Source organism: Dermacentor variabilis, chromosome 8, assembly GCF_050947875.1.
Source record: "Dermacentor variabilis isolate Ectoservices chromosome 8, ASM5094787v1, whole genome shotgun sequence".
Taxonomy (NCBI): domain Eukaryota; kingdom Metazoa; phylum Arthropoda; class Arachnida; order Ixodida; family Ixodidae; genus Dermacentor; species Dermacentor variabilis.
The window spans coordinates 45,111,197-45,126,725 of NC_134575.1; the positions used below are offsets into that span (position 1 = coordinate 45,111,197).

Genomic DNA, 15,529 nt, shown 5'->3' on the forward strand with positions numbered 1-15,529 from the left:
GTCGCTAAACCTATGTCTCTCATTGTATAGCAGCAGGGCTACTGAGACGAAGACAGAAGGAAGTACAAACACGACTCTCAATGAATCATTTGTTGATATGAAATGCTACCATACGTACAAAAATAAATGGGTGTATGTGAAAAGCACAAAGGCATCCCGATCGCTTCTGAACAACAAAAAAGGTTGGATTCATAATAGTCTGCCTGTACTGGCTAGACATTTGTCTTTGTCACTGTAAGCAGTGGATGCTTGACTTACAATTATCCACTTTTCTTCTGTACAGTCTCTCAAATCAGCATGCCGTATGTTGAATGGGCCATTCAGAATTCTCTCTGACAAACTTGGAGTGGCTGGAAATCTTTCGACTTTATCAGGAGCTCAGCTTAAACTGAAGTGCACTAAGTCTGCAGTGAACTACCAAACACAGATTCTTCCTTTTGGTCCATTCTCCTTCTAGCGGACTTTACGAGAGTGAACAAATACCGACTTCCCCAGCTGTTTTTATTAATGATGAACTCACAGAATGTCCCTCTTATCCAACGATTCGGCTTAACAAACTTCCTCGGAAGGTCTACTATATTGTGAGAATTGTAATCTCAACTGCAAACAGTTTCATAGTTGAGGAAGTCTGGTAAGGTAGATAGCTTTACTGGTCCTGTTATCTTTAGTCCATGCTTTAGTCCAGAATGTTCATTTAGTCCAGTACATGCTTTAGTCCTGAATGTTCTCTCTCCTCCTTTTTTGCATTTTCTGCCAACAGATAGCAATACCAAAGAGCCCCCACTTTGAAACCCTGTTTGCACTTCTTCTCAAGCTGTTGGAGCGACCAGGAGCTGCTCTTGTTGACAAGGTAGTCTCTTTAACACCTGTGTCATAGAGTTGCAGCTGCACACGTCATAGAGAGTTCTTTAATCCAGGCGCCATAATCAATGATGTGCCAGTGCTTAATAGCTTAAAAAAAATTGTTGTAGCATCTGTACTTCGAGGATGATTGGAGACACTAATATGATTAGCAATTTATCTTACGATAGGCGTGTAATTGGTTGCCGTGTGTGAATTCCAAATAGTAGATTTCAAATTGAACATGAAATCAAATCAAAAAAAGAAAGCCAAGTATCAAATGGAATATAAAAAAACCTACTGCAAAGTTTAATGCTTACAGATCTTCAGCAAAAAAACATGGTGCTGCACATTCTCGGAAGTCTCTTAGCTTAGCATAACAAGAATGCAGCAAGCTAGCAGTAACTTTGGTACATGAAAATCAAGATATACAGTACGGTCTACTCTTAAAGGGAACACCACATTAGTATGCCAGTACTGATTACAGCTCAGTTTTGGTATATTCTAGTATAGTACAACATCTTTTTATTTATTTATTTATTTATTTATTTATTTATTTATTTATTTTTATTATTATTATTATTATTTTCTAAATGTTTGTTGAACAGAGTCAAATGCTTTTTTTCCCTCTGAAGCTAAAGGATTAGGGACGTTATGTTGCACTGTATGAGGATTACAGTTTAATAGCGGACGTGTGTTTTATGCTACTTCTTTAATTCATAGAAAGTTTTGTTTTCCAGTTTTCCTTTGAAAAACAGATGGATTTTTACATCGTTATGGCAGATGGGTCAATCTGCACGGTAGACTAAAGCACAGACTGCATGTGACGTGACTCAGTCACTGCTTTTGCATGGCCATCGTTGGTGCTGTGCAGGTCGACCGCAGTTGGTGCTGACGATAAAGAGCAGGATTGTGAAATTGGGAGGGCCACGACAAGTTTGCGCGCCACTCCTCCCCACCCCTTTCCCTGCATTCACTGCATACAAATTTATGCAGCTCGGCAGTCAGTGCACTTATCAGATCTAACTTTCACATTCACCATGTAAATTCAAAGCTAGTTTTGTCAGGAGTTGCTCAAAGCTACAAAAAAGTGGCTGATGTGCATTTACGAACAGCGTCGGAAATGAGAGGTTGCCATACAGCATGTTACTAAGATGGTGGCCGTTAACAACTTTGTTGCCATCCTGTACTCTTGCTTTTGTTTAGGAGGCAGTTCACTTTCTGAGTGTCGCGTTGCTTCTGCAAATACATCTGCGTCGATCCATCACCAAACCGTATCTTTAGTTGCCGATGCCTGATTGAGCCTAATGGCCTAGACATTATGGCCGTGATGAAAATTTGCCACTGTTTGATGTGGTAAACGGCCTCAAGCCTTTGTGTAATGCTTGCTGCGGGTACATTCATATGGATGGCTCGTCAGTGATCGGTCCCAAGGTCAAGCGTATGGGTTAGATTTACAGCTGTTGAAGCAGCGTTAGATTTGTCACAGTTTATCCAACATGATCTGCATGCCTTCCAGTGGCTGATCAGCCCAGTCTCTGAACGTTTTGTCACACTTTTCGAAAGACACAATGCTGTTGTTGCCATTTTCTCTGTCCACGTCACGTTGTCATACCTACAGAGGTGGCCCCGGCCGATGCGCTGCCGCTCTGCAAATTCAGACATCCAGGCGCTCTGTGTGCGATCGCCGCATCAGGCTGACATCAGGGAACGCAGGGTGTTTACAGTGCAGAAGTGCTCCCACAAAGTCCGCGACCGCGTCAGGGAGCACATGGTCCGCGGCACGTTTGCCGCTCCTTTTGCGTTGAAAGCGATGAAGTGAGGCTCTCACTTGCGTGGCATCAAGCACGAGGGGCTCTGTGGCGCATGCAACAGGTGGCACTGCGCCGTTCTTTGCATCAAATGTAATGAATATTCAGGAAATCAAATAGTAGATATTCAATTTGAACTTCCACCATTTGATTCGATTCGGTGATACTCGAGTGTTAAGACACACCCCTAGTAACATTAGTAATATGTTTTACATGTTATGAGGATTATTATGAAAAGCAGCACATGCCCAGTGGTGCACACCAAGTGACCCAAATTGGCGTGAAAGGAAACGAAAATGGTTAGATCCGGGCATGGACCAATACCAAAAATCACCTGAAGTATCCTAAAAACACTAATTGCATTAAAACAGGCAGTGTTGGTGAGGCGCCGAAAACACTGCTGTCAGTTGAAGGTGTGCTTGAGATCAAGGTTACCTGCCGCGCTAGCTCCGCGGCTATGGCGTTCTGCTGCGGAGCACAAGGTTGCACGTTCGACTCGCAGTCGTTGCCGCATTTCCGCAGACTAGAGTGTCAAAAATCATGTGATCTTAAATTAGATTCAGGTACACATTAAAGGCATCTATTCAGTAAAAATTTATCGGGTACACCCCTGATTACGGCATTTCTCATAGCTTCAGTGCTGCATTCGGGCGTCAAACAGTGTCAGTCTATCAGTGAGATCAATCCAACTTGTGAAATTGGTTTTTGTTTAATTTTTTGGTGCATTTGGGCTAGACTTAGGCCACCTGGCTTTCTTATGACTTGAACAAAAGTCATGCCCCGATCAATGTATAGTCTTCATCTACGTTTCACGGGGCACGAGATCTTGGAAGAATCTATTTCTGCAGCCCGGCATCTGAAAATGACCAAGACAATGCGCTACTTTACTGGCTGCAGGGAAAAGGCTATTTTCTTTTGGCTACAGGAAAAAAATTTGGGGGAGGGGAAATGCATGCCCCATAAACTTTTTAAGCTAACTGTACCTCATCTTCAGGAAAGTAGCACTAGTCTTCAGTTTATAGCCTTTTCTGTAATTCCAAGCCTTAAAACTTCACGTTAATGTGGAGATTTTCATTTCTAATGCACTTGGTTCTTTATCAGGTCCTCGCACTGGGCTTGCTTCCAGCGTTTGCAACCGACACACGTCAAGAATCCTGTGACAAGCTCAGGTAAGACTTGCGGTGAAATATTTTCCTTCGCATTACTGTTCATGGAACCAGGCTCATGTCAAACCTCGCGCGCCAAGGTCAAATCGCGCAACAGAACAATGGTGGTAAATGCATTGTACCTATTGTCACAAAGCAGCATAACCCGCTACTGTGAGTTAGTGGTGATGACATTCTGCTGCTTCCAAGCACAGCGTCGCAGGTTTTGTATCAGGTGGCTGCAGCAACAGTTTGATAGGGATGTAGAAATGTATAAACGGTGACAAACTGCGCTTTTGGAGGGCATGTTGAAAAGCCCCAATGGTTCGAAATTGATCCCACGCTATGGTACCTGTCAGCCCCACTGTTGCCTTGGTACGCGAAACCCCACAGATCACTCTCTGTTTCACGTGTAGCAATCAATACAATGAAGGTTTAGAGATACTTCTTTCACAGCTTGTATTCTCAGCTATTCTGTACCTTTCGTTCACATTGCATGTGAACGAAAGGTACAGGCATGTGGCGTGTCGTGCTAGGTGACCTCAAGCCTCACATTTCTGTGCCTCAAAATGTGAAGTAATTATTACTTGGAAGGCACCGCAGATTGTAACCTATTTAATGCCAAACAAGCGGAACCGCATGTTTCTGCGACCGAAATATAGTTTGTTGCATACTGGAAGCACAAATGTGCACCAATAATTCGTAGTTTGACATAATCGCTAGCGTCCACAAGTTATAGTAGTTGCAATATACAAAGTAGTTATTCCGTAGAAAGTATCGCGCATCAAAAACAACTGCGCTGCGAAACTGTGCACAGAGTGACACTTCAATGACCACGCTATTTATTTATTTATTTATTTATTTATTTATTTATTTATTTATTTCAATACCTTCAAGGCCCAAGGGTGTAGCAGGAGAGTATCGCCTGCCAATCATGTAACGGGAGGTACAGCCGTGAATAAACCAGGAGGACGACAGCAAGCCTTGAAATGTCTGCTCGTGCCTGTTATTGTACGAAAGGTGGTGGCATTAAATGATAAGCACTGGGTAATAATAACGCCGTGAGAAACAATTTTGACCTCGTTCTGTCTGCTTTGGACACTTCGGTCATGTTCGAAACGCAAAACTTGCGAGAGTACAGCGAGGTTGAAGTGTAGTACTACTTAGCATGCGTGAAATCTCAATGCAGCAACACTCAACCTGCATTGAGCTTTATCTGTATTGAGTTGGATATGTATTGACTTGAGCCAATGGTAGCTCAGTATTGTATTGTTGTATCTGTATTGACTTGACTTGCCATGGTAACTCAGTGGTTATGGCCTTGCACTACTGAATACGGGGTTGCGGGTATGATTCCTCGCCCCTGCAGATGCATTCTGATGAGGGCGCGATGCAAAAGTGCCAGCGTTACCAGACTTTGGTTGCGCAATTTACTCAAGCTCATCCTACAGTGTGGGTCTGGGGCAGGCATGTATGGTAGAATAATACGGGAAAGTGTTTGAGGCCTGCATGAGAGAACCAACTCCTCCCGTGGGTTGTCTGGACTTTAGTCTCCCTCCTCTAATTATTAGAAACTGTGGGTTTGACAGGAACGACCGCACCGCAGCGTTTCTGAGGACGCTTGTAACAGTTCTGCCAGGCTGAGCCCAATCTCTCGAACTGTTTGGTTGCCTGCAAAACACCGCTGCTTGTGAACAGGGATGCCCTGGAGAACATGGTGCTGCAGCATTTTCCCATGGAGGTGTCCAAGTTGCTTCCCGGTGCGCCCGAGCTGCTGTCCTACACCCAGGCAATGCGCAAGGTGAAGTTTGATTGAGCATCGCAAGTGAGCATTTTGTTGTTTGACTAAACTGTAAATCCAACAGCCCACCTACCAACTCTCCCGAATTTTTCATGATGTTCACAAATATGGGCTTGTGCGATTTTACAAATGTTGCACCAACTTGATTTACGAAAAGTAAGTTCTTTTCACAAAAATGTTTCAAAAGCATGAGACAGAAGCACAGGATTGCACAAAAATAATATGCAAATAAGAAGAAATCGTGATGGTACCTGTGTGGCCCTCTTGTGGCAACAGAAGACACCATACACAGGGCGCTTGCTTCGACTAAGTGTACTAGGACAAGTTCCTGAGACTGACCAAATCAGAAACAGAAAAGTTGGCAGAAGTCACTGTGGTGTAAAAACAATCCGTTTGTCAGTCTCTGCTGCTCCAAGATTGCTGCTGCAGGTGTGCTGTGTCTGAAGATAAATAATTATTAATAACATGCATATCTATCCCACAGTAGGCTTGTGCTCAGGGCAGGTATTAAAAATATGGTGTTATTTCTTCTCCTCCTTCTTCCTTCTGTTACCTAGTAGTGCCTGCACGGATTTTTTGTGATTATTAATGTTCACGAGTCAGCACATATGGTAAAAAATCTTTTCAGCAATTCTTAAAAATGGTGCAGTAGAGATAAGGTTCTTTTTGTGTGTGTGTGTGTCACGTCATTCACTCCATCGGGCGTAAATGAAAATGCAGTAATTGCTGTGAATATCCAAAATTCACCAATTAGCATTCTGATTAATTACCTTTGAGCACCTGTTGTCAATTGCACAATTGGAATTTTATTATCTCTGCTGCACTGTTCTTTAGAGTCGCAGCATTTGCTGCAACACTTGGTACACTACAGTGCATTGAGATCTCTCATATCTCCCAAGGTTGCATAAATGTTGCCGCTATCTGTTCAGACACTGCTTCTTATACAGGGTTTACACTTCGACTTGGTTGTATGGAAGAGTGATTTGTCACATTCCTGCGCAGCTGCTGGCTGGCCTCGAGAGCACTGGGAGCACCGTGCTCCTCGAACTCCTGCTCCGCGTGCTTTACCGCGAGGACAAGAGACACTTCCTCGAGCATGAAGTGCTGCTTTCTCTGCGCCGCACCATGCCAAAGTATGTAACCTCTTCATTCGCCAAATAGTTGTCTGTTAAAACTTTTCCGTTGGAGCATTACTAACACAATATTTTCGACTTCATACTTTTTCATTACATGAAGGTCCTAAATCTCTAAACCCTAGAAAAAAAATATACTAGCAATCCTCAGTGCGCCCTAAATAATTTAATATAATAACCATTCTACAGCCAGTTTTGGTTTCGTTTCTACTGTGTTGGGATGTTGGGATGCTGAAGGTGTTCAGATGGGAGCAGTACATTGCAGCATTATCCCTCCAGCTCGCTCTGTTTCCTCCTATGCTTTTACTCATTGTGAGGGCCAAGGTAGCAGCATAGCAGATGTATTCCATAGAGAAATTTTCTCTGACCTTTGTTTCTTCCCTTAACAAGCGTCAGCTACCACTGTCTCTGCGACAAGTCTCATCTCTCAACTTTACAGGTGTTCCGAGGCAAAGCAACAGCAGCTGCTCGCCACAGCCTACAAATGTGCCGCCACTCTGCGCGGCCTCCCAACATCGGCGAGGCTCTCTATCGCGTCCAAGCTCCTGCCTCAACTCCTGAGGCACAGCTCCAAGTCTTCCTTGCGACAGTTCTTTGTCGACAATGTTGCTGCCATTGTGGACACTGTCGCATCAAAGATACGATCGGTATGACCATATTTTTTGTGGAGAGAAAAAAGCCATTATGACTTCTCTGTTTCATACTTGGCAGGCAATGCTGTAGAGGCTACACAAATAATGTGGTCGTAGAAGTCTTACTCCACGTGTTTTGCAGTGCAGGTGTTCTTGATCTGCAGTGTTTTCTATGGAACTAATTATGTGAACTATTACAACCGCAACATGTAGGCATAAGGTTACATCAAATTACCTATTTGTGTACCTTTATGCTTCTAGTAGTGACACACTAGGTTCTGGTCGCAAGCGCTAGCAGTGCACTATGGCTACTGGTTGCTGAAGTATGTCACTTTAGCTCATTCGGTAGTAAATGGGTTCAGAACCGCAATGCCTACAGTGTGATAAATATTTCATGTATTGCCATATTAAAATGTGAGGCTTAATGACACACGGAATTACATGACGCAGACCTATATCTTTCTGTCGTGTGACGCACCTAATTTCGGTTGTAAATGTGAGCAGGGAGGGAAGTCTTGTTAGCCTTCATAGTGTTGTATGCTATGTACAAAATGGAGTACAATCTAGCTGCATTGTTTTAAATTCAGCACATCCAGAACTTATTTCTTTTTTAAGCTCTTAGTGCCTTCTTCTCGCCCTTATGCTCCTGCTTTGCCCTCCCCCAGTTCAGGGTAGTAAACCAGGTGCAATCTCAAGGTCATACAGAATGCCGAAGAAGGTAATGCATTAACCATGGCTTTGCACAGGGCTCCGAGTGGGAGTTGGCCAGCAAGGTCGTGGCACTGTCCTGTCTCGAAGTCCTCTACTCTTGCTCACACAAGGACGATGTCTCTGGAAAGCAGTCGGCTATCAACAATGCCTTCTGCCGCACCAGGGGAGTTGCCACCGCGGTTGGGAACGAGCTCACCAAGGAAGTCACCAAGTAAGTGTTCTCACCGCTATAGGCACTGTATTAAAGCTCGTCATTTTTTATGAGCGCCTGGGACGGAAATCACAAAACTCTTCTTTTGCATGTGCTCTTTGCCACTGGCCAGCTGCCTTTGCTTATAGTATGTCTAACATCATGATTGGCTTAAATTTTCTCCAACAAACAATTGTAGCGCAAGGCCTTTTTGTGAATATGGGCCCTGTTCTATAACCTTTTTTGAGGTAAATGTAGCGTTCAAGGGTTGTAATACAGTCCCCCCAAAGCAAGTTATAATGAAATCTCATCAGACACTTAAGTACTTTCGTTATATGTGATATTTCCTGTAAAAGCACATGCTCATATAAACGAAAAGCTCCCCAGAAGGTCTAACCGAACGAAGTACAAGTGTGACGCCAAATATCAGTGCCACAAGTCACTGAGGTGTCAACCGTCTGAAGTTTTGCCATGGCAGCGGCAGTGGTGAGATCAGTGGGCCTGTTCGGTTATCCGTCCCTGACAGTGCAGCGCTACCCAAGCCGGTGCTTTCAGCCAAAGAGCGTCACATATGCAGTGTCTCGGGCAGTCCTGGACAGTCCGGGAGGACAAATCAAAGAGGCCCAATGTGATCACGCGGGATCAACAGGCCCAGAAGGATGGTAGATTGGGCTAGTTAGTAATCCTCGCTTTATGGCACAATGTTTACAGTGTGAAAGCAGGGCACAGGACAAGATTACATGACAAAATTATCTTAGTGCTTGTCCTCATCAGTGGTAACCTTGTCCTGTGTACTACTTTCGCACTGTAAGTTATTAATTAACAGGCTGACTCGCAGCCTGCAGTCCATCCAAGCCAAGCCACAGGCCAAAGCACGCATGTGTGTGCTTGTAATATGTGAAAAGCGTGTCGCAAGTTGCTCTTTCTGAGGTTTCACTATTTTGCTACCAGAGTACATATCGTGAGGTGCATTAGACAAATGCTCACTAAGCTGTAACCAATAATTTGTTGAAGCTTGCATTTTATGTCTTGTTACAGCTCCAAAAATTCCACATGAATAGCAGGTCCAGCCAGGTTTTAAATTTACGTTGTTGTATTCTACAGTTCATTTCTTGTATCTGTGTTCATTTTATTGAGGTCTCACTATACTTTCATGCATGCCTTCTCATTATTCCAGACACACAAACGTGCTCAAGAAGGAAAGGGGCGAGCTCGGCAGCAGCGAAGCGGATGCGGGCCTGTGGCGCCACCTGCGGTGCGCAGCGTACAATGTGATCGCTAGTGTGGTCTCGTGCACGCAGGTCGAAGCTCAGTTTTACGACGTCTTTCTCTTCCAAGAAAAGCCCGAGAAGGTGAGTAGGTCAACTTGCAACTTGTGAAGCCTTCTGTCTGAGGAACCCATGCGGGTTTATACTTCGCACTCGCGTCGCAATGTTCAGGTGGACGACAAATCTTTGCCACCTTTCTCCACCTTGCAGATTTTCACAGAATTGATTCACTCTTTTGTGTAACTTTCAGACTTCTGTAATGTTGATATATGCACACTACCTTGCTTACAAGACTACTTGTTTTTTTTTTCGTGTTTTTTCTTTATTTTTTACTCTTAACTTTATCCCTTTATTCTTCAGTTACATATATACGCCTGCAAATATGTACATTCGACCACAAAAGTTTATGGAACACGGTTTCCACAACTAATGTGAATTTCTGGTTTATTGAGGCATGAGGCTTCTTATATGAATAAATCAGTGTGTAGGTTGCCAGAAATAATAAAGATTCTAACTTTGAATTCACTACAGTTGCCTTGTGCTAATTCGACCCAAGTTAATTAGATCTTCAGCTTAATTCGAACACACCGGAAAGTCCCAGCAAGAAGCCATACATTGCTAAGGAAGGAAAAGTCGCTTTGTTTGAATGCGAAAGCAGGCTGCTTAGATTAATTCAGCTTCCACTGTTGCCTTCTTGTGCGTGCAGCAGTTATTAAAAGCTTGAAAACAAGAAAAATATTCAGCATATAGCACTACTGCTTCTCTAGATGACAATAGGGATGACAGCAACCTGTTCTGCAGTGATGATGACTCACACTCTGCCCTGGGCAATGTTCTTTGGAGGATATTGTCAGCACCAGCTATAGTGTTGAGATCTGTGGGTCACTGATTGGCAACGACATATACAGTTATTGTAATTTGTATTGAAGTAGTCTGTCGGCAACAACACACCACTTCAAGGTATAAAGAAGATTTGAATACTATGGTTAATTTTGCCACAATTTGTTACTTTGACCTTTTGGGTTATTCAACCAAAACTAGAGGTCCAGCAAAGGTTGATATAATGGGATTCGACTACGAATAATAAGTGAAAACGTTACACGGACAGTGAAACAGACTAGGGACAGGGGTGAGGGATGAGGACAGTCTGTCTCACTGCCCAGTCTAAATCTAATTTGCATGGTTATAACGCGCCCCCGAATTTAACGTGCGCCCAATTTTTGTGTGTTTAAAGTAAGGAAATAAAAGTGCATCTGAACGTAAGATGTGCCCGATATATAAGAGAGAAATATAGCATGCCCTGTGTTCGCAATCAGAAAAGCAAGATGTGCAAAATTTATCTTCACAGAAGCAGGGTGTCTACCAACCGGGAAAACCAGGAATTCTCAGGGATATTGAGTAGTCTGGAAAAACTCTAGGAAAACTCAGGGAATTTGTGCCTCTATCAGGGAAAATTAGCTGTAATGTTATTGAAAGCGTCGAAAGTTGCGGTAATGCTGGATCAAGTAACAGACAGGAATCGTAATGAATCGTCTTTGATGCCCTGTCGTTGGCTAGAAGAGTTGCTAGTGTACATTCAACAACCGACTTTCCGGATTCCCGATAATTTGGACGGCTTCGCGGCACCACCACGCACCCCATAGTGTCAATGTATCAGAATGTCTGAAATTTTGGACGCAAGAACTCTTCGCTGTCCAATTTTCGGGACGTTTTACCACGACCGCAGGTCTGAAACGGCATTCAAAGCCACCACTGCTGCCATTTTGATTACTTTGTTGCCTCGAACCGGCGCTCTCGCATGCAGATCTGCTGGCAGCCGTAGCCACCACTGCAGCAACGCTAGGCCTAGCTGCTTCGACATTCGCTATGAAGCTTCTTGCCGTTGGGTGCCGTTTTTTTTTTTTTTTTTTTTAAGAATTCGCTGCTGGTCAGCAATCGCATAGACTCCGCCTTTGTGGTCCTTGCAATTGACTTAGAAGCTTGGAAAGCACGGTGCGTTGCATAATGCCAGTTTCCGAAAGTCAGCTTCGCCTCTGTATAGTACTCTTACTTGGTGAAGCATACGCAAAAGTATTGCAGTGAAGCATAAGCATGGGAAGGGGCTATTGCCACGGGACACACTATGTATTCATTAATTATACACATGTGCACCCAGTATTTCCTGTTACCGTACAAGCACCGATATGCCTAATACGTGTACCAACAGGCCTTCAGAGCATTTTCGAATGTGTCTGTGATGGTTTGAGCCCTTAAGGGCAGCAAATGACATAAATGACACGTATTTATTTTTTCCAACGGGCCAATTTTTCGGACACTTTCGCGGCCCCTTGGCAGTTCGAAAAATCGGACGTTGACTATGCAACTGAGCCAGAAGATGCTCCAAATGGTCCGGGGGGCGAACAAGTGGTGGAAGGAGGGCAACAACAGAAAGGACTTACGCATTGAGGAATGAATGGGAAAGGAAGCGTGCTACCACCATTTTGAAGGAGCTTGAGCTCGAAAAACAGTGTTGGCTGATGCCGAGATGCAGGTGTCCCTCATCCAAACCAAAATAAACTCTTAAAAGCATTGATACACAACACTGAGGCGTTGTGCACAGGCTGAGAGTATGTCAGGACAGTTGAGGTTGACTTACGAGCTGTTGAGAGAGAATCTCAATTTTGACAAAGTTCAGGCCTCATACCACTGAGCTTGCTATGAGTTGGTGGAAATAGCACATAGTCGAAAATATTTGCCTCTGTATGCAACACCTTTTTATTCGTATTTGAGAATGTCTGACTCGATCTGGAATTTTTTTCGTAGACATTTTATTTGCTGTGCATTTTACTAACCCCTCCCTTCTATTCTCTTTTTGAATGACATAAACACTACTCTTTAGTATTCAAATTAGATTAAGTTATTTTTTTATTTTTTTTTTAATCTGCTTAATAGAGAGTGACAGCATCAGGCCATGTGGTTTCAGACCGTCTTGATATAATATAGTTCTGCATCACCCAGGGAATTTTGGAAAGGCACTCAGGGAAAACCTGGAAAACTCAGAGGATTTGGAAATGTCAACTTGGTAGACACCCTGCAGAAGGCATTTTTTTTAATAAGCTTTCATAATGAAGGCAGTGCATTGTCATTGCCATTTGCACTTCATTGGCCACAGATACCAAGCACACGGACGGTATTCTCGAGAGATCACCTTTAGGCGTAGTAGTGCTATCACTTTCATGAGATATTATGTGGCTGCACATAGGACTTGTCGAAGCATGCGGCCTAGATCGTTCCTGGCACTATGCGCAGATAGCAAGCTTGGCACGGCGACAGAGACGATACGATGGTGGGCACATAAGCCAATGCATTTGGTACTGAGTCGCACGAAATCTCGCAAATGTGAAGGTACAGTCAGCTTCCGTTAATCTGATCCTTACGGGTCCAACGAAACTGGTCGAATTATCTAGCGGGTTGAATTAAACAAAAGGCAAAAAAAAATGCCAAAGCCCGCTTTTTCACTTGGCAGTGTTTGCAGGGTGTCTACCAACTGGGAAAACTGGAAATTCTCAAAGATTTTAATAGTCTGGAAATACTCAGGGAAAACTTGGGAAATTTGTGCTTCTATCAGGTACATTTAGCTGTAATTTTATTTTAAGGGAACTAAAGTTTTACTTATGCTGGCTCAAGTAAGAGAGAGGAATCGTAACGAAACATTTTGTCGGCTCGAGGAGTTGCCAGTGTACAGTCAATGACAGATTTTCCGGACACCCAATTTTTGGGACATTCCCGATAATTCGGGTGGCTTTGCTGCACCACCACGTACCCAATAGAGTCAATATATAAAAACGTCTGAAATTTCGGACGCAAGAACGCTTCACCATCTGATTTTCCTTACTTTCTTGCCATGACCACAGGTCCAAAACGGCATTAATCAAAACCACCATCGCCGCCATTTTGATTATCTCGCTGCCTCGAACCGGCACTTTCGCATGCGGATCCACTGGCAGCCGTAGCCACCACTGTGGCGACGCTAGGTCTAGCTGCTTCGACGTTTGCTATTGAGCTTTTTGCCATTCGGTTCCATGTTTTTCATTGAAATAGTTTGCCGCTATCAGCAACGGCACCGACTCTGCTATTGTAATCTTTCCAATAGCCTTCGAAACTCGTAAAACAAAATTCAGGGTTTTGAAAGTTAGCTTCGCCTCAATAGAGGAATGTTACGCGGTGAAGCATACACAAAATATTGCGATGAAGCTTAACAAGCGTGGGAAGGGGCAATTGTCACAGGACACAGTATGTATTCCTTAATCCGCCTCTTTCACGGTGCGACGGCGCATGCGCCCTGCCTTAGTGGATTAGTCGCAAAACGTTTTGGAAGGGACGCGCGCGCAGCCGCGCGGCCAGATATCGGGGAAAAGTACCCCCGTAAAAAAAAAAGCACTTGGACGCGCGCTGTTGCAAACGCTCGTGCCATGTACCGTATTGAAACTCTGCTGGTAGCTCGGCGTCGGTGCGGTGCCGAAAACGTGCGTAAGACTGCAACTCCACTTTGAAACTGAAAAGGGCCAGGGCTTGGTCCGAACGGCACCGTTAACCACGTATTTGCCGCCTTGCATTGACGGCTGTCAAATTTATCGATAAACCCCTGCGTTACACTTGGGCGACACTTCAAAAACATGTTGCTGACGCATTCTTCTTACAGCGTCGGCCCACTGTTGTTGCTGCTGGCAGCGCGTGCCTGACTTCTTGTACTGTTTTAAGGCGTGGTAACATTGGGTCGATACGAGACCGACAAGACGCTGACGCCGACGATTGGCCGACTATTCAGCACTGTGTCACTGAGATCATTTGATCGTAATAGGCCGACAACGACGCAACCGATGGGTGCGAGTTGTCATATAGCGCGACAGGCTTTCGTGTCGACAGCACCGACAAAATCAGAGTGTCGACCGTGATAGCTTGACCAAACCCTACGTGATTAGCCGTTGAACCAACAACGCGATAGCTGCAGCTCATTCACTTGTACATATAATAATTCGCGCTCAAAATGCGTCGACATGCCTTTGAAGTTGAAATGCACGAGCTTCAGTCCTCTCAAGCCATGCATGTGAAGTTTGAGTCAATGTTGATCCTGTTTAGCGAAGTTTGGGTTAGGCCTGAGCCCGTCGAGTTCGTGTACCCGCTACCGATGGAGCTGGACTTCAAAAATAAGCAGTCCGGATGAAGGAAACCGCTCTTATAGTTAGGTTGCGGCCCTATAGCGATTTGACAACACTCTTTATTTCGCATGGCACGTACACAGTAAGCGGCAAGCGGCGACACAGCGCTGTGCCAACATCTTGTACTTTGGTCATCGTTCCCGTTAGCTACTGGTCGCATTCCCGTAAATGGTGGGTCTGTGTGGGTTTTTGTGCTGACATTTCTTAATTCTAAAGAAGTATTGTTTACCTCAGCGTCAAAAAGGAAAGAAGAGACAGTACATTCGATACAGCAGCATAAACTCGCTCAGTTGCCAACGGTATCAGCGATGGCAGCCGACTACTCGCGAGAGAACTGCACGGCATATAAGTGGGGACTTATGCCGAGCACAGTTGTCTCTAATAATACTTTATAGCACGCGCAAACTGTAGGTATGATGAAGTTAAACAAAACCGAGAATCAGTAGTAACAGCCCGTCATAAATATGCGTCTTGATCACAGTAGCAGTTTAAGGAACTCGGCCGTTCATACTGACACGTCTGTATGTTTTGCTACATTTTGAGATTATTTCACATTAGCGATGCGCCGTTTCTACAATATTCGAAGCGCTGACAGCGATCTGAAGCTGTAGATGTAAACAAATGCACCGCTTTGGCAAAACGCACGTGAAAGGCTTTGCTCGAAGGCTTCTTGAATATGCAAAATGTTTAGTGAATGTGTAAAAGCAATACAAACAGCGATGTGCAATCACAGACATCAGTGACAACGAACTCAAGGCAGTCACGTCGGCAGGAACTCAGCATGCCTTTATCGGCCCGCG

General features: G+C 44.2%; 1 protein-coding gene across 1 annotated transcript in view; it reads left to right on the forward strand.

Annotated features, from left to right (window-relative positions):
- The window catches only part of LOC142590176 (DNA-dependent protein kinase catalytic subunit-like), a 202,163-nt gene that overhangs the window by 85,544 nt on the left and 101,090 nt on the right, over positions 1–15,529 (forward strand). The window contains exons 40-46 of the mRNA XM_075702071.1: positions 761–850; positions 3,753–3,820; positions 5,495–5,597; positions 6,600–6,730; positions 7,170–7,377; positions 8,109–8,284; positions 9,441–9,615. Of these exons, the coding sequence (XP_075558186.1) occupies positions 761–850; positions 3,753–3,820; positions 5,495–5,597; positions 6,600–6,730; positions 7,170–7,377; positions 8,109–8,284; positions 9,441–9,615 (951 nt within the window). The remainder of the gene's footprint in view (positions 1–760; positions 851–3,752; positions 3,821–5,494; positions 5,598–6,599; positions 6,731–7,169; positions 7,378–8,108; positions 8,285–9,440; positions 9,616–15,529) is intronic.